We start from the raw sequence: 20,090 nt of genomic DNA on the forward strand, positions 1-20,090 counted from the left end.
CAGAAACAATTTAAGGGTGATTTTGACACATTGCTGGAGGCTGAGTATAGATGAGCCAGAGAGTTAAAATCTCCTAGGAGTCCAGTGCTAAGGGGTCCCCACACTTTTTGGGGATTTAAAACAGGAAGGCCCAGCAGATTCTCACAGTGAAGTATAAAAATACTTTTGGGTAGAGAGAAGGAAAATGTAACCATTTTGAAATATATTCTGAGCATTCTTCAAGGGGAATTATTTACCAGAGCCTTATCTGACCCAGAAGAAGGGCAATTAGACACGTCCAGCATCATCTAGGTTTCCTGCCTCACATAAAGACAGGAAGAAAAAAAGGTTATTAAATACTTCTAAAGGTCAAAGTCCAGGAATTGCCCTGGCTGGTTGGCTCAGTGGTAGAGCGTCGGCCTGGCATGCAGGAGTCCCGGGTTCGATTCCCGCCCAAGGCACACAGGAGAAGCACCCATCTGCTTCTCCACCCCTCCCCCTCTCCTTCCTCTCTGTCTCTCTCTTCCCCTCCCGCAGCCAAGGCTCCATTGGAGCAAAGTTGGCCCAGGCACTGAGGATGGCTCTGTGGCCTCTGCCTCAAGCGCTAGAATGGCTCTGGTTGCAACAGAGCGTCGCCCCAGATGGGCAGAACATCGCCCCCTGGTGGGCGTGCCGGGTGGATCCTGGTCGGGCGCATGCGGGATTCTGTCTGACTGCCTCCAACTTCAGAAAAATACAAAAAAAAAAAAAGTCCAGGAATTCAATCCCATTAAAATACTGAGATTTAATCATAGGATTATAGAACACATCCCCTCCCCAACACCTTATCACTACATCAACAAGATTCCAGTATAATAACAGTGGGTTATAACTGAGAGATTGCAAAACATAGACCCTATCTAAGAAAGAGTTCTGAGGTAAACCCAAAGACAACAGGGGAAGAGAGAGAGAGAAAAGAAGGAAGGAAGGGAGGGAGGGAGGGAAGGAGGGAGGGAGGGAGGGAGAGAGGGAGGTAGGGAGAAAAGAAGGAAGGAAGGAAGGAAAGAAGGAAGGAAGGAAGGAAGGAAGGAAGGAAGGAAGGAAGGAAGGAAGGAAGGAAGGAAAGGGAGAGAGAAAGAAACTGAAGCCAATAGCACCTACAGCTAGAGCAGGGGTCGGGAACCTTTTTTGCTGAGAGAGTCATGAACACCACATATTTTAAAATGTAATTCCGTGAGAGCCATACAATGACCCATGGACGTTAAGCATTATCCAATAAAAATTTGGTGTTGTTCTGGAGGATAGCTGTGATTGGCTCCAGCCACCCACAACCATGAATATGTGCGGTATGAAATAAATGGATTGTAATACATGAGAATGTTTTATATTTTTAACATTATTATTATTATTATTATTATTATTATTAAAGATTTGTCTGTGAGCCAGATGCAGCCATCAAAAGAGCCAGATCTGGCTCACAAGCCATAGGTTCTTGACCCCTGAGCTAGAGCAAACATTAAACACAGTCTAGCTCCTTGCCACTAAAAAACTTATTTCCCTCATTTCTTATTACCCAGTGCATACTGTCTAGCTTTTAATTTAAAAATTTACAAAACCAGACTACTGTCATTAAATAAATTTTCATGTTCATGACCTTCAAAAAATAAAATTAAAAGTTGCATGGAATGCTAAAAGGCAAGAAAAATACAGTCTGAAGAGATGAAGTTAGCATAAGAACTATTTTCAGATATAACACAAATCTTGAAATGATCAAATAGGGATTAAAATAACTATGTATGATAATATGTGAAGGGCTCTAATGGAAAAAGCAGACAACACACAAGAACAGATAGGTAATTTAAGCAGAGAGATGAAACTCTAAGAAAGAATCAAAATAAAATGCTAGAAATCAAAAACACTGCAACAAATGTAAAGAATTCATTTGATGGGCTTATCAGTAGGCTGAATATAGTCAGGAAAATATCAGTGACCTTGAAGATATGCCAATAAAAACTTCCCAAACTCAAATGAAAAGGGGAAAAATTGAAAAATAATAATAACAAAATATTTAATAACTGTGGGACAATTACAAAAGATGCAACAGGTATACCAAAAGGAGAAGAGAAAAAGGACTAAAAGATATATTTGAGGTTATAATGACTGAGAATTTTACCAAAGTAATGACAGACACCAAACCACAGATCCAGGAAGCTCAGAGATCACCAAGCATAATAATAAGCACTAAAAAGACTACACCTAAGTATTTATGTTCAAACTGTATAAAACCAAAGAGAAAATGAAAATCTTGAAAGAAGTTGGGGGTAAGGGGAAACACCTTTCCTAAAGCCCTGGTTTGGTAATTCAGTTGGTTAGAGTATCATCCCAATATGCCAAGGTTGGTGCTCGCTTCGGCAGCACATATACCAATATGCCAAGGTTGTGGGTTCAATCCCTGATCAGGGTACATACAAGAATCAACCAATAAATGTATAAATAAGTGGAACAACAAATCAACATTTCTCTCTTTCTCTAAAATAAATAAATTTTAAAAATAAATAAAACAGACTTTTCCTATAGAGGAACAAGGATAAGAATTACATTGGACTTCTCTTCAGAAACCATACAAGCAAGAAGAAAGTAGAGTGAAATTTTTTTTTTAAGTTTTGAAAGAAACAAACAACCAACCTAGAATTCTGTATCCAGTGGAATTATATTCAAAAGTGAAAGAAAAATAAAGATCTACTCAAACAAAACTGGAGGGAATTTGTGGCCAGTAGACCTGGTATAAGAAATGCAAAAAGTGTACAGAGAAAAGAAAATGATGTCAGAAATTTGTGTCTATATAAAAAAAGGAAGAGATTCAGAGAATAAAATAAATGGTGAATATTTTTATCTTTTTTATTTTTAATTGATAAATTGATAACTTTGTTTGAAGTAATAATAGCAACATTGTAGCCTTAACAACATATCAGCATATTAAATCCAACAATGCATATTTATCTTTTTTTTTTTTTCTTTTTTTTTGTATTTTTCTGAAGCTAGAAACGGGGAGGCAGTCAGACAGACTCCTGCAGGCGTCCGACCGGGATCCACCCGGCACGCCCACCAGGGGGCAGATGCTCTGCCCATCGGGGCGTTGCTCTGTCGTGACCAGAGCCACTCTAGCGCCTGGGGCAGAGGCCAAGGAGCCGTCCCCAGCGCTGGGCCATCTTTTGCTCCAATGGAGCCTCAGTTGCGGGAGGGGAAGAGAGACAGAGAGGAAGGAGAGGGGGAGGGGTGGAGAAGCAGATGGGCACCTCTCCTGTGTGCCCTGGCCGGGAATCGAACCCGGGACTTCTGCACGCCAGGCCGATGCTCTACCACTGAGCCAACCGGCCAGGGCCTGTATATTTATCTTAAACACAATGATCAGATGGGGAACCAGAGGTGTACAGGAACTCTCAAAATTATCTCCTCAATTTTTCTGTAATTCTAAGAAATAATCTATGAATTGAAAATAAAATAGTTCATTCAGATTATACATATATTGATAATCCTTTATTCCTCATCTTTCTCTAATCACTAGGTAATTGTGAAAGAGACTAGTAGTTACCCATTCAATATAAAGTGACCTGTTCTTTTTTAGTAACTAAATCCTGATTAATCTGGACAACAATGTATCTAACAAAAACACTATTTCCTAGTCTCTTTTGCATCTAGAGGTGACCAATGAGATATAAACAGAGGTTGTCAAATTTCAGGAAGTTTCTTTAAGAGGGGCTAGGACTGCCAATATGTGTCCTTTTTTTTTATCCATAAGCACTCCTTGCTTCCAACTTCCTGTCAGGAATGTGAATGTGCAGGTTGGAACTCCAACAGCTATTTTGTACCATGAGACAACATTGTGGATGGAGCACACATGTTAAAGAAGATAAAGCAGAAAGAAACATTCAGACTGAATAACAGTGAGGAGACAGCATACATACCAGCTCTGAAGTTCTTTTATATGGAAGAGAAATAATAACTCACTTTGGTTAATTCACCATCACTAAAGCCTCTGTTTTGAGCAGACACAATGAAGAGAGTCTCAGATCAGCTTACCTCAAATATAGATAAAACTAACAAAAGCAACAGTTCTTTCCCACCTATATAGTCTTTGTTGTTCATACATAATCTCTTTCTTTTCCTACCTGGCTACTGCAGGAGGATCAAGATAGAAACGACTTTCCACGTCCCAAATAATCCTTTTCTTTAAGCACTCTGCTTGGACCCTAAATTCCCTGTCCTGTAAAGTAATAAGATAGAGACTTTTGTTCTCTCAGTGTGCCATGGTTTCATCCTGCTCAATTACTGGGTCATTCTTTTAATGGATTTGATCACAATACTTTTATTACTACTATTACCATAAGTATGACTACTACTTTAAATACTACACCATTTTAAATTTTAGGGTACTATACTATTAATAAAGTACATAAATTACATCAATCCAGTACTAATTCATATAAACTCAATCAGTGATTCTCAACCTTGAATGCATGTTAAAATTGTTAAAATTATTTAGAAGCTTCTTAAAAATATAATCAATACCTGGGCATTGGTATTTTAAAAGTAAATTATTATATAATTGATCTGGTCTAAGGCTTGGCCATTGTTATTATTTCAAAAGCTTTCCAGGTGATTCTAATGAGCAACTAAGGTTGAGAACTAATGATTTAAACCAAAATATAACATAAAATCTAAATATTTAAAATAAAACATCTAATCTAAATGAAAATATAAATCTAAAAATGAATGATATGAATTTCCACTAATCACAATAATGAGAAAAGACACTGTACATGTTTTCAAATATTTTAGCTTTATCTCTACTACTTAAAATAGTGTCAGATATTGAAAGTAATTCAACCACCCTCATCTTATAAATTATTTCACTGAAACTACAAGTAACTATAATAAAGGTGGGTACTAGGGTGATGATCTAGGACAGGGGGTCGGGAACCTTTTGGCTGAGAGAGCCATGAACGCCACATATTTTAAAGTGTAATTCTGTGAGAGCCATACAGTGACTTGTGTACATTATTCATTATCCAATAAAAATTTGGTGTTGTCCCGGAGGACAGCTGTGATTGGCTCCAGCCACCCGCAACCATGAACATGAGCGGTAGGAAATGAATGGATTGTAATACATGAGAATGTTTTATATTTTTAACATTATTGTTTTTATTAAAGATTTGTCTGTGAGCCAGATGCAGCCATCAAAAGAGCCACATCTGGCTCGCGAGCCATAGGTTCCCGACCCCTGATCTAGAAAGTAATTAGGAGGAAGGAGGGAGATTTTAACAGCATAACTCTTAATTTTTTATTTTGACCTATGACTGTATTATTACCTACTCAAAAATAAATAAATTTAAAGTAAAGGTAAATTTGAATTAAATCAATTATTTTGTTTGCTGGAGTTAAGATGTCAAGTAACTTAAATCAGAATTAGATAACTATTAGTTTGACATGTAATTGCTTTATTTTAACAGGTGACGATATATATAAATTATAGTGATTCAGAAAATATTTTATCTTATGTCAGTGCACTGAGTTTATCAAATAAAAACTGCATAACTTTCACCTCAGGGTGGTTGAGTTCTCCTTCTTCTTCCTCATACGGCCCACCAACAATAAATGCATCAGGAATGTTATTAGCTCCTGGGGCCAGAATGTTGGCAATAGGCCATTTTTTGGGCCGGGGAATAGGTTCTCTTTCCCCTCCAAGTTTCAGAATTCCATTCTTGAAGAAAATAGGATAATCTTTCTGCAGAAATTAATAGCATACATCAGGAGATTTTGCAAAAGACTTTGGAAGGGGCAAAAAGGATTACTGAAGTATCTTTTCCGTGGAATGCTGGGTATTATCTAACTGACCCTTCTGTGATTATCTGATTCTGTGGAAGGGCTCTAACCTTTATTGCCTTTGTGATATTTTATAGTTCTGTAATTTATTAAAAATGTATAATAATTCAAATATTCTTCTCCATAGATTCACAAATGTATTTTGTCTAGTGGAGATGTATTTGATTACCGCCCTGTGGCTGACAAGTTTTGAATTATTAGCAAATTCATTTTAACAGTCCGATTGCTTACACATGGGTCATTTCTTCAGCATCTCCTTTGAACTGGTTTAAACCTCCTCTGCCATTTTATATAAGGGTAATGATGTAGCTTTTTAAAAATTATCTTCTAAAAAACAAACAAAATAGTCAAAGGCCTAAAATCTAGGCATTTTCATGTCTATAAATTAACTAAAATATATTTGCAATAGAAAATTGGTAAAGCTGTAAATAGGAAAGGAAATTAGAAAATCCAACATTTAAATAAAAACATGCTAGATATCAATAATAAGTGAAATGCACATTAAAACAATGAGATACCGCCTGACCAGGCAGTGGCACAGTGGATAGAGGGTCAGACTGGGATGCCGAGGACCCAGGTTCGAGACCCTGAGGTCGCCAGTTTGAGTGCAGGCTCATCTGGTTTGAGCAAAAGCCCACCAGCTTGAACCCAAGGTTGCTGGCTCTAGCAAGGGGTTCCTTGGTCTGCTGAAGGCCCATGGTCAAGGCACATATGAGAAAGCAATCAATGAACAACTAAGGTGTTGCAACGCGCAATGAAAACTAATGATTGATGCTTCTCATCTCTCTCCATTCCTGTCTATCCCTCTCTCTGACTCACTCTGTCTGTTAAAAAAAAAAAAAGATATACCATCTTAAACCATAGATTTGCAAAATGAAAGTCAAAAATGTCAAGTGTAAATATTGTTAAAGAAATGTTATTCTCATATATATACTGCTCACAAAAATTAGAAGATATTTTCAAATGAATATGAAGTAATAAAATATCCTCTAATTTTTGTGAGCAGTATAGTTGATGTAAGTATAAATTGGTTCAACCATGAAAAGCACTTTTGAAGTCCTAGTGAAAATTTAAATTGGCATACCCTATAACTCAACTATTCTAGTTCTTTAAGTTTAAAAACTTGTGAAGTAGAACATTTCTGGAATGGCAGAGGAAGGACTTCTAAAAAGCTGCTCCATAATAAAAACATTGGCAAAAATTGTCAAAATTAAGGGTATTGCGACCATTCAATGGAGAAAACTAGTTATTCATATGCAAAATAAAAAAGTTGGACTCTCACCTAACATCATATACAAAAATTAACTCAAAACGGATCAAAAGCTTAAACTTAAGAGCTAAAACTATGAAACTCTTAAAAGAAAACAGGGGGAAAGTCTCATGACATTGGTTTTAGCAATAATTTCTTGGTTATGAACAAGAAAAGAAAACATGAACAAATTGCACTTCATCAAAACTAAAACCTTTTGTACATCAAAAGGTACTAACAACAGAATAAAAAAGACAACCCATAGAATGGGAGAAAATATTTGCAAAGCACATATATGATAAGGCATTAATAGCTAAAATATACAGAGAACTTCAAAGACTCAACAACAACAAGATTCAAAAAGTTGGCAAAGAACTTGAATATATATTCCCCCCAAAAAGAATTTACAAATGACCAATAAGCACATGAAAAGATGCTCAAAATCATTAGTCATTAGGGAAATGCAAATCAAAACCACAAGGAGATGCCATTTCAAACATATTATTATATTGACTATTATCAAAAAACGGAAAATAAGTGTTAGCAAGGTTGTGGGAGATCGGAACCTTGTGCATTGCTACTGGAAATGTAAAATGGTGAACAGGTATTGAAGGGGTCTACAATATACTGAAAATGTAAAATGGCAATAAAATAGGTGGGAGTATTAACTAATTACACCCTTTTAGTAAGCAATTCGAAATCTCTATCAGGAGCCCCAAAGACCCATACACAATTGTGTTATAGAAATTTGGACTAAGAATTAAGAGAAAGTTTTCTATAATAAAGTACATTATACAAAATCTACAAAACCTATGCATAATAATCTGTGTAGAAATACATCCAAAATTTTTTAATTTAAAAATTTTTTACATATTTTCCATCATAAATATGTATTTATTGGCATAGTAAATAGTAAATTATATGTAATCTATAGTATATTACATTTAATATATGAACTATAAATATAAACATCCATTTATAAAACAGAAGTAAACTTTATTTTTTTAAGCCTAAAATAATTCTCAGTCATTAACAGAGCTTGCTTTTAATGAAATCTGAGCAGGTGAAGAAGGGATGCCCATATGACTGTTTAAATCTATATCTGGCTATAGAGCTTTACCTCTCCACCTGATGGAACTTGCAGACCAACCACATAGTTCTGCATGGGCCCTACTGGAATGAAGGATTCAGGCACAGAGTAGGCAGCCTCCAATGTGACCTTCAGTAAGTTGCCTCCTAAGATCTGGGCTGCTGTCAGTAAAGGCTCTGCCACAGATACTTTAACTTCAAGACTGCATTGCTGGAAAAAAATAAAATTATGCAATATTTTGAAAATGCCAGCGATCTCCCTTTTTTCCCTTATTTCATTTGAATATTATATCACTGTTGAAGGTAAAAAGGTCAAGTTTGCCTGACATCTGGTGGCACAGTGGATAAAGCATTGACCTGAAATTCTGAGCTCCCCGATTTGAAGCCCTGTCCTTGCCTGGTCAAGGCACATATGGGAGTTGATGCTTCCTGCTCCTCCCCCTCTTCTCTCTCTCCCTTCTCTTTCTCTCTCTTTCCTCTCTAAAATGAATAAATAAAATCTTTTAAAAATTTTTTTAAGAAAAAGTAAATTTTTTAAAAAAGGTTATTTATTTCCATACAGAGGATTCTTTCTCTAGGTCCCATGAATTAGATTGAGATAGAGCAAAAAATAAAATAAAATAACTTTATCCCTAAGCTAGAGGACTTCCCTTGTACTAGGCTAGGGCAAGTATGTATACAAATACATATAGAAGAGGAATTGGAAGATTCAATATGGTTGCATATGAGTGAGTGAGATTGGGTTAATTCTTCGACTAGTCTATATTTTATGCATAGTCTATAATTCAAATGTTGTGTTTTTTAAAACCTTTTTAGGTTTTATTAAATATTTGAAAATCATATATATATTTTTTTTGTGACAGAGACAGAGAGACAGAGAGAGGGACAGATAGGGACAGACAGACAGGAAGGGAGAAAGATGAGAAACATCAGTTCTTTGTTGCAGCACTTCAGTTGTTCACCACTTGCTTTCTCAAATGTGCCTTGACCTGGGGCTACAGCAGAGCAAGTGACCCCTTGCTCAAACCAGTGACCTTGGGCTCAAGCCAGTGGCCTTTGGACTCAAGCCAGTGATCATGAGGTCATGTCTATGATCCGACATTTAAGCCAGCAACCCCACGCTCAAGCTGGTGAGCCTGCGCCCAAGCCAGATGAGCTTGCGCTCAAGCCAGTGACCTTGGGGTTTTGAACCTAGGTCCTCCATGTCCCAGTCCGATGCTCTATCCACTGTGCCACCGCCTGGTCAGGCTGAAAATCATATTCTTTTTTTTTTTTTTACAGGGACAGAGAGAGGGATAGATAGGGACAGACAGACATGAACAGAGAAAGATGAGAAGCATCAATCATCAGCCTTTTGTTGTGACACCTTAGTTGTTCATTGATTGCTTTCCCACATGTGCCTTGACTGCGGACCTTCAGCAGACCGAGTGATCCCTTGCTCAAGTCAGCGACCTTCGGTCCAAGCTGGTGAGCTTCCTGCTCAAGCCAGATGAGCCCGTGCTCAAGCTGGCAACCTCGGGGTCTTGAACCTGAGTCTTTTCACATTCTAGTCCGATGCTCTATCCACTGCGCCACCACCTGGTCAGGCGAAAATCATATTCTTAAGTATATTTCTATTTTTCAAATATAATAAAAAAAAATGGGGGCAGCATGAGTAAGCTCAAGGAATGAATTTTTTCGAAGAGCTGCCAAGTATTTCATGTTAATAATGTAGCCAAGTATAGTAATCAAGACAACTATTGTTTTTTAAATTAGAGAAGAGACAAGAATTTGTTCACTTTCATTTTATTTCTTAGAAATCAACATTAACAAGAATAATTAATATTTTATTAAATAATTAAGTTTCCTTCTAATGAAAAATTTCTAAGTTATTTCTTCAATAAAAATTTTGATTTGGCAAATGTAGTGCTTTTAAATAAGAAATATTTTTAAACTATATATGTATATACCCTAGGCAAGAAACCCAATGAAAAAGTGAATAATTAATTATTGGGGTGGGAGGAGTAAGAGATGGTAATGTGAATTAACTTTTACAAAATAAATAAGAGTTCAGAATCTGGTTAAGCAGAGAAAATAATTCTAGATACAAAGAAGAGTTTGTGTAAAGTGGTATTGAAACAGCCAGGTGACTCAGTTCGCGTGTAAGTAAGTAGTTCAGGATTTTAGAACACAAAGCACAAGGAGGAGAGTGCTGAGAGATGAGACTGAACAGGTGGCAGGTTCATATCATGAGGCTGTTGCATGCCTGTTAAGGGATCTGGACCTTAACATGTAAGCAGTGGGTGAATCTATGAACCACACAGAACTAAGCAAGGGAAGAGATATAATCATACTCATTTTTAAGTCACTCTGTAAGAAGTGGGAAGACTGAACTGGAGGGAGGTAAGGGCAATTGCAAGGCTACTTGTAATGTTCCAGGTGAGAAATTATAAGGCAATAAAGAGTAGAAATGAAGCTAAGAAGAGAGAGTCCAAAGGTTTTTAGGATATTTATAAGGTGAATTTGGTCAAAGGCAGATTTGGGAATTGGTTGTACTTAAAATCTGAGGAGAAACAGTCATGGATGTAATGTCACATAGGTTCTACGTATGTCCTACGATTTCACAAATCAGTGATGCTGCTAGTCAAAATAATTAAGATAAAAGAAAGAGTAGGTTTAAGGGAGGATACTGAGTTTAGTTCTAGAGTATTGAGTTTTAGGTGCCTATGAAATATCATTACAATATAGTGAAATCCAGCAGGTGGTTCCAAAGTGTGACATTCTGGAATTCAGAAGAGGGGTCTGGACTAGAGCTGTTGAAATAGAAGTCTTCAACATACTGGTGATTTTTAATATCATGATGATTCCCCCATATTCCCAGGAGTATAAATACAGACTAAGGAGAGAAAAAGGTGGCCAAGAATAAACCTTTTGTACTTAAGGGACAGGCAGAGGAGACATTTAGTACAGGAACCTGAAAAGGTACAGTCAGTGAGTAGGAAATCAGAACACCAAAAGAAGGAATGCTTTTAAGAACGAGGCACTCTGACCTGTGGTGGCGCAGTGGATAAAGCGTCGACCTGGAAATGCTGAGGTCACCGGTTCAAAACCCTGGGCTTGCCTGGTCAAGGCACATATGGGAGTTGAGGCTTCCAGCTCCTCCCCCCTTCTCTCTCTCTGTCTCTCTCTCCTCTCTCCCCCTCTCTGTCTCTTTCTCTCTCCTCTCTAAAAATGAATAAAAATAAAAAAATAAAAATAAAGAAAGAAAGAGGCACTTCGAGCCCCCGCGTCCCGGGGAGTGCCGGCAACCACCGGCGTGCTCTGAGAAGCCGCGCGCGCCCCGTGCCACAGTCCGGGAGGGGCGCCAAACCTGTCTTTCCTAGTCAGGAGATTCTCTCCGTGGACGGGGCACCTCACCCAGTCATTCGAGCTAACAATCAAGCGTTGGGCGAGGGGCGCGTAGGCAGCCTGAAATACTCTCTGGAGCACAGCTGTGGATCCAATCACTGAAATTAGCTTAACCCACGAAATCTACGCACCCACGGGGCTCTAATTGATAAGATCTCTCCCAGTTCAGTGATCCAAGACAAGAGGCATAATATTTTTCAGTGCCTTTCGCTAAAGGGGCGGGGGCAATATCTGATTGACAGAGCCTCCATATTCAGGGATATACCTAACAAGAGGGACTTGGCAGATATTAAGATCTATATAGCAAGCAGTGAATAGTGCATCTTCTTTCCAGCCAAAACAGGCTACAAAGTGTGGAAAGCCTGGGTTGAGTGGTCCAACTGAATGGTAGGCGCTGAACAGTCACCTTGACAACAATTGACTCCCAGCCCCACCTGATTACGCTGGAGGCTCTGACTGCCAGAGCCTTACCCAGAGCCTTGGGCTGAGTGAGGATAGAGTGGGGATTTCCCAGCTCTTTAAGCCTCTTACTCCCCAGACAGAAGCAGTGGCAGCCTCATAGCTAGATCACCAGGCTGCTAATTCAGAAAGGGGAGACTAGGGGAGAAACTCCAGGAAAGCAAACTCTCTCTCATTGTTGGACTCTACAAACGCCAACAAGCCTTGACTACCAGCGAGACTAAAGCCAATTATATGACATTGCCATAGAATCCCATCAACTGCAAATCCCTACCTAAGCGTGACACAGGGGCAGAACCTGGGGTACAGAGTCACCAACCAGGAAGAGGGAGAGAAAAGAAAAAGGAAGAAGTTAACCTCTCAATATCAAGAAAAATCCACAGACTTTATAACTTGTTCCACTAATTCTTTGTTGTTGTTGTTTCTCTCTTCTTTCTTATTGCCTTTATTTGTATTTCCTCCATCTCGGTCCTTTTATTCTCTGCCCATCTTATGCTACCCTTTTCTTGAACTACACTACCCATGAGTGTTACATTTTATTTCTTTTCTTCATCCTTACTCTCCCTTAGGGTTACACTCCAAAACCCTTAACTCTCACTCTCTCCCCTTTTGATTTCTTTTTGTTCTTTTTTGTTTTTTTCCCCTTTCCTTTTTTTCTTCCTTCGTTTCTCTCTTTTTCTTATTTTTTCCTTTCTATTCGTTCCTTCTTTTCTCCTTTTACTTTTCCTCTCATTTAATCCTCAATCACGAACAAATTATTTAATTTGGGACTCAAGTTTTTTTTTGTTTTTGTTGTTTGTTCTTTTTTTTTTTCTTTTATTTTCTGCTTTTGTTTTTGGTTTTCCATTGTTTGTTTGTTTTTGTGGCATTTTGGGTACTTTTTACATTGCTTTTTAACTCACTAGCATTCCTCCCAACCCAAAGTCTCCATTGTATTTAGTCTTCACTCCACTTAATACAACAGATTTTTACTTATTTTTATTTTTTCTTCTTTAAATATTATTTTTTCTCTCCTTTTTTCAGCTTCCCTCTTATCCCTCTCACTATATCTCTTAGTCGACCATCACTTACAAGCAAATCATTTTATGCTTGTCTAAGATATCCTCCTTTATTTATTTATTTATTTTTTTTGCATTTAGTAGGTCCCTACTCCCTTTTTTGCCCCTTGAACTCTTCACCCCAAATCAGGCCCTTTGTTATAGGCAGTTTTTGTTCCATTTAGCATAATATAATTCACAGGTCATCACAATATTTACCTAAAGAGGTGAGAGGAGGGGAGGAGAAGAAAGGAAAAAGGGGAAAATAATAAATCATTACTTTTTTTGAGTGTGGAGTGTTTTTCTTTTTTTTTCCCCCTTTTTATTCTTTATTAATTCTAATTAACAATATCAACAAGACCACCTTCAGATGCCAATAAGAAAAAGGAAATTGAATATTATGGATACAAAAGATAGAGAGGTAACACAAATAGATGTGGAAAGATCTATGGAGAAAAGATTTAACATACTGGAAGCCTTGGAGCCAAATGACAGAGAATTTAAAATAGAAATCTTAAAAATACTCAGAGATATACAAGAAAACACAGAAAGGCAATTTAGGGAAATCAGAAAACAACTCAACGATCACAAAGAATATATTACCAAGGAAATTGAAACTATAAAAACAAATCAAACAGAAATGAAAAACTCAATTCACGAACTGAAAAACGAGATAACAAGCTTAGCTAATAGAACAGCCCAGATAGAAGATAGGATTAGTGAAATAGAAGACAAGCAACTTGAGGCACAACAGAGAGAAGAAGAAAGAGACTCAAAAATAATAAAAAACGAGAAAGCCCTACAGGAGTTGTCTGACTCCATCAGAAAGAATAACATAAGAATAATAGGTATATCAGAGGGAGAAGAGAAAGAAAATGGAATGGAGAATATACTCAAACAAATAATAGATGAGAACTTCCCAAGCCTGTGGAAAGAACTAAAGCCTCAAATTCAAGAAGCAAACAGAACACCGAGTTTTCTTAACCCCAACAAACCCACTCCAAGGCACATCATAATGAAGATGACACAAAACAATGACAAAGAAAAAATTCTCAAGGCAGCCAGGGAAAAGAAGAATACAACATATAAAGGAAGACCTATTAGATTATCATCAGACTTCTCAGCAGAAACTCTACAAGCTAGAAGAGAGTGGACCCCAATATTCAAAGCCCTGAAAGAGAGAAACTTTCAGCCAAGAATACTATACCCATCAAAGCTATCCTTCAAGTATGAAGGAGATATAAAAATATTCACAAATACAGAAAAGATGAGAGAATTTATCATCAGAAAGCCCCCACTCCAGGAAATACTAAAGGGGGTTTTCCAACCAGATTCAAAGAACAAAAGAAAACAAAACCACAAGTAACAGCTCCACCAAGAAAACAATAAAACCAAACTTAAACTGTGACAACAAAAGAAAAAAAGGGGGAGAAAGGATGATTAACAGTAGCAAAGGACGATGAAGCGCAGAAATACTCATAAGAAAGGGTACTACAATGAATATGGTAGGTACCCTTTTCATTACTTAATGGTAACCACCCTTGAAAAAACCACCACAAAAACACTTGACTTAAAAAAGGTAGCAACAAAAGAAAGAAGTATGGAATACAAACAAACAAAAACAAATGATAGAAAAACAAAAGAGAAGGATCAAACAAGATGCAAAACTAACAGAAAGCAATTTATAAAATGGCAATAGGGAACCCACAAGTGTCAATAATTACACTAAATGTAAATGGATTAAACTTACCAATAAAAAGACACAGAGTAGCAGAATGGATTAAAAAAGAAAATCCAACTATATGCTGCCTACAAAAACTCATCTAAGCAACAAGGATAAAAACAAATTCAAAGTGAAAGGATGGAAAACAATACTCCAAGCAAACAACACCCCAAAAAAAGCAGGTGTAGCAATACTCATATCTGATAATGCTGACTATAAGACAAAAAAAGTACTCAGAGACAAAAATGGTCATTTCATAATGATTAAGGGGACACTGAATCAAGAAGACATAACAATCCTTAATATATATGCACCAAACCAAGGAGCACCAAAATATATAAGACAGCTACTTATTGACCTTAAAACAAAAACTGACAAAAATACAATTATACTTGGAGACCTCAATACACCGCTGACGGCTCTAGATCGGTCATCCAAACAGAGAATCAATAAAGATATAGTGGCCTTAAACGAAATACTACAACACCTGGATATGATAGACATCTACAGGACACTTCATCCCAAAGCAACAGAGTATACATTTTTCTCTAGTGTACATGGAACATTCTCAAGAATTGACCATATGTTGGGCCACAAAGACAATATCAGCAAATTTAGAAAAATTGAAATTGTACCAAGCATATTCTCTGATCATAAAGCCTTGAAACTAGAATTCAACTGTAAAAAAGAGGAAAAACCCACAAAATTATGGAAACTAAACAACATACTTCTAAAAAATGAATGAGTCAAAGAAGAAATAAGTGCAGAGATCAAAAGATATATACAGACAAATGAAAATGAAAATACGACATATCAGAATCTCTGGGATGCAGCAAAAGCAGTAATAAGAGGAAAGTTCATATCACTTCAGGCCTATATGAACAAACAAGAGAGAGCCGAAGTAAACCACTTAACTTCACACCTTAAGGAGCTAGAAAAAGAAGAACAAAGACAACCCAAAACCAGTCGAAGAAAGGAGATAATAAAAATCAGAGCAGAAATAAATGAAATAGAGAACAGAAAGACTATAGAAAAAATCAATAAAACAAGGAGCTGGTTCTTTGAAAAGATCAACAAAATCGACAAACCCTTGGCAAGACTCACCAAGGAAAAAAGACACAGGACTCAAATAAATAAAATCCAAAATGAAAGAGGAGAAATCACCACAGACATCATAGATATACAAAGAATTATTGTAGAATACTATGAAAAACTATATGCCACCAAATACAACAATCTACAAGAAATGGATAAATTCCTAGAACAATACAACCTTCCTAAACTGAGTCATGAAGAAGCAGAAAACCTAAATAGACCAATCAGCAGGGAGGAAATAGAAAAAACTATTAAAAACCTCCCCAAAAATAAAAGTCCAGGCCCAGACGGTTATACTAGTGAATTCTATCAAACATTCAAAGAAGACTTGGTTCCTATTCTACTCAAAGTCTTCCAAAAAATTGAAGAAGAAGCAATACTTCCAAACACATTTTCTGAGGCCAACATAACCCTCACACCAAAACCTGGCAAGAATGGCACAAAGAAAGAAAACTACAGACCAATATCTCTAATGAATACAGATGCTAAAATACTAAACAAAATACTGGCAAATCGAATACAACAATATATTAAAAAAATAATACATCATGATCAAGTGGGATTCATCCCAGAATCTCAAGGATGGTTCAACATACGTAAAACGGTTAACGTAATACACCATATCAACAAAACAAAGAACAAAAACCACATGATCTTATCAATAGACGCAGAAAAGGCTTTCGATAAAATACAACACAATTTTATGTTTAAGACTCTCAACAAAATGGGTATAGAAGGAAAATATCTCAACATGATAAAGGCCATATATGATAAACCATCAGCCAACATCATATTAAATGGCGTAAAACTGAGGACTTTCCACCTTAAATCAGGAACAAGACAGGGTTGTCCACTCTCTCCACTCTTATTTAACGTGGTGCTAGAAGTTCTGGCCAGAGCAATCAGACAAGACAAAGAAATAAAAGGCATCCATATCGGAAAAGAAGAAGTAAAGCTATCACTTTTTGCTGATGATATGATCCTATACATCGAAAACCCAAAGGACTCCACAAAAAAATTACTAGAAACAATAAACCAATACAGTAAGGTCGCAGGATACAAAATCAACATACAAAAGTCCATAGCCTTTCTATATGCCAACAATGAAATATTAGAAAATGAACTCAAAAAAATAATCCCCTTCACGATTGCAACAAAAAAAATAAAATACCTAGGAATAAACATAACAAAGAAAGTAAAGGACCTATATAACAAAAACTACAAGACATTGCTAAGAGAAATAGAAAAAGACACAATGAGATGGAAAAATATTCCTTGTTCTTGGATAGGAAGAATAAATATAATTAAAATGGCCATATTACCCAAAGTAATATATAAATTTAATGCAATTCCCATCAAAATTCCTATGACATTTTTTAAAGAAATGGAACAAAAAATCATCAGATTTATATGGAACTATAAAAAACCCTGAATAGCTAAAGCAATCCTAAGGAAAAAGAATGAAGCTGGGGGCATTACAATACCTGACTTTAAACTATATTATAGGGCCACGATAATCAAAACAGCATGGTATTGGCATAAAAATAGACACTCAGACCAATGGAACAGAATAGAAAGCCCAGAAATAAAACCACATATATATGGTCAAATAATCTTTGATAAAGGGGCCAACAACACACAATGGAGAAAAGAAAGCCTCTTCAACAAATGGTGTTGGGAAAACTGGAAAGCCACATGCAAAAGAATGAAACTCGACTACAGCCTGTCCCCGTGTACTAAAATTAATTCAAAATGGATCAAGGACCTAAATATAAGACCTGAAACAATAAAGTACATAGAAGAAGACATAGGTACTAAACTCATGGACCTGGGTTTTAAAGAACATTTTATGAACTTGACTCCAATGGCAAGAGAAGTGAAGGCAAAGATAAATGAATGGGACTACATCAGAATAAAAAGTTTTTGCTCAGCAAGAGAAACCAATACCAAAATAAACAGACAGCCAACTAAATGGGAACTGATATTTTCAAACAATAGCTCAGATAAGGGCCTAATATCCAAAATTTACAAAGAACTCATAAAACTCAACAACAAACAAACAAACAATCCAATAAAAAAATGGGAAGAGGACATGAACAGACACTTCTCCCAGGAAGAAATACAAATGGCCAACAGATATATGAAAAGATGCTCAGCTTCATTAGTTATTAGAGAAATGCAAATCAAAACTACAATGAGATACCACCTCACCCCTGTTAGATTAGCTATTATCAACAAGACGGATAATAGCAAGTGTTGGAGAGGCTGCGGAGAAAAAGAAACCCTCATACACTGTTGGTGGGAATGTAAAGTAGTACAACCATTATGGAGGAAAGTATGGTGGTTCCTCAAAAAACTGAAAATAGAACTACCTTATGACCCAGCAATCCCTCTACTGGGTATATACCCCAAAACCTCAGAATCATTGATACGTAAAGACACATGTAGCCCCATGTTCATTGCAGCACTGTTCACAGTGGCCAAGACATGGAAACAACCAAAAAGCCCTTCAATAGAAGACTGGATAAAGAAGATGTGGCACATATACACTATGGAATACTACTCAGCCATAAGAAATGATGACATCAGATCATTTACAGCAAAATGGTGGGATCTTGATAACATCATACGGAGTGAAATAAGTAAATCAGAAAAAAACAAGAACTACATGATTCCATACATTGGTGGAATATAAAAACGAGACTAAGAGACATGGACAAGAGAGTGGTGGTTACCAGGGGTGGGGGGAGGGAGGATGCAGGAGGGAGGGAGGGAGAGAGTTAGGGGGAGGGGGAGGGGCACAGAGAAAACTAGACAGAGGGTGACGGAGGACAATCTGACTCTGGGTGAGGGGTATGCAACATAATTTAATGACAAGATAACCTAGACATGTTTTCTTTGAATATATGTACCCTGAAATATTAATGTCATCCCATTAACATTAATAAAAATTTATTAAAAAAAAGAAAGAGGCACTAAAGAGTCTGACCTGTGGTGGTGCAGAAGATAGATCGTCGACCTGGAACACTGAGGTCGCTGGTTGGAAACCCTGGGCTTGCCCGGTCAAGGCACATATGAATTGTCCCCCCCCACCTTTCTCGCTCTCCTCTCTCTAAAATCAGTAAATAAACTCAGAAAGAAAGGAAGGAAGGAGAGAGAGAGAGAGAGGAGAGAGAGAGAGAGAAGAAAAGCAAGGCATTGAAGAATGTGACACTAAAAAGTAAATGTCCCCACAGTTTCTAACTTGTATTACTCAATCAAGACAGGGAATACTGGAAGGTGAATTAAATCTCCTTTCCAAGTACAGGTTTATATCATTTTAGTCTCTGAGTCTTGCTTACACAAAAAATTAGTAAGAACTCTCAAGCAAATGGAAATTAGTTGTCATACACTTTTTCTTTGAGTATATAAAACGAATAAACACAGGAATATTATGAGCAAAGGTCATGAGGACTAACAAACCATTTGACTATTCTTCTACAGGTATCTAAGGAAAATCAACAGTACACAGGTTGTGAGACTGGACCAAGGAAGTCAGACTGAGCTCAAATAATTACCTTTCCATAATAAATCACATGGAATGACAGAAAGATATTAAATTACATCTTTATATACAATTGAATGTAATGCTATAATAACCCCCAGAACACAAGTAATGTCATCACTAAACTACACATTTTTAGAAATCTTTGAAAGATAGAAATCAAATTAAATCATATTTTTTTAAAAAATAGAAGAAACCAACTATATCCTAAAATAAGAGAAGAAGAAAACAGCAGCTAATGCAGGGGAGTGTGGCAGCCCCAAGGTCAGAATCAACAAGAAGCAGAAATGAGCCTACACTGATGGCTAGAGACAGTCAGAATAGTTGGATCAGTTGGACCCTCCTTTCTTGTTACTTGTGCAAAACAGAAGGCAGCTGTGGCATCTGCTGAGTGCGAGCGTACCTGCACCAGAGTGGCAAACAATGTCTCAAGAAGCTACTTGATCCCTAGGAGGAATAGGAAACAGCCCAGAAGACAAACCAGTGACAGAGCTTATCAATTCATGCTTCCCCTACTCCAATAACCAGAGGCAGGCTACTGTGCCAGAAAATGTGTATGTACATTCATATACTATTTCATTTAATCCATCGAGACATAGCTCAAGAAGCATTTTCATGCCTTCCCTACATCTACCCCTGGGCAAAGTAGTCGATACCTACTCTGTG

At 37.1% G+C, this 20,090-nt stretch overlaps 1 protein-coding gene across 5 annotated transcripts in view; it reads right to left on the minus strand.

Moving 5' to 3' along the window:
- The window catches only part of CFAP70 (cilia and flagella associated protein 70), a 188,363-nt gene that overhangs the window by 126,165 nt on the left and 42,108 nt on the right, over positions 1 to 20,090 (minus strand). For 4 of the 5 annotated variants that reach the window (XM_066242640.1, XM_066242638.1, XM_066242639.1 and 1 more), the window contains 3 exons: positions 8,211 to 8,390; positions 5,561 to 5,743; positions 4,128 to 4,222 (listed from right to left, as the gene is read on the minus strand). In XM_066242640.1, coding sequence (XP_066098737.1) covers positions 4,128 to 4,222; positions 5,561 to 5,743; positions 8,211 to 8,390 — 458 coding nt within the window. The remainder of the gene's footprint in view (positions 1 to 4,127; positions 4,223 to 5,560; positions 5,744 to 8,210; positions 8,391 to 20,090) is intronic. The other variant, XM_066242641.1, reaches the window with a different exon arrangement.

The sequence above is a fragment of the Saccopteryx bilineata genome, chromosome 9 (genome assembly GCF_036850765.1).
Source record: "Saccopteryx bilineata isolate mSacBil1 chromosome 9, mSacBil1_pri_phased_curated, whole genome shotgun sequence".
NCBI classification, from domain to species: Eukaryota; Metazoa; Chordata; class Mammalia; order Chiroptera; family Emballonuridae; genus Saccopteryx; species Saccopteryx bilineata.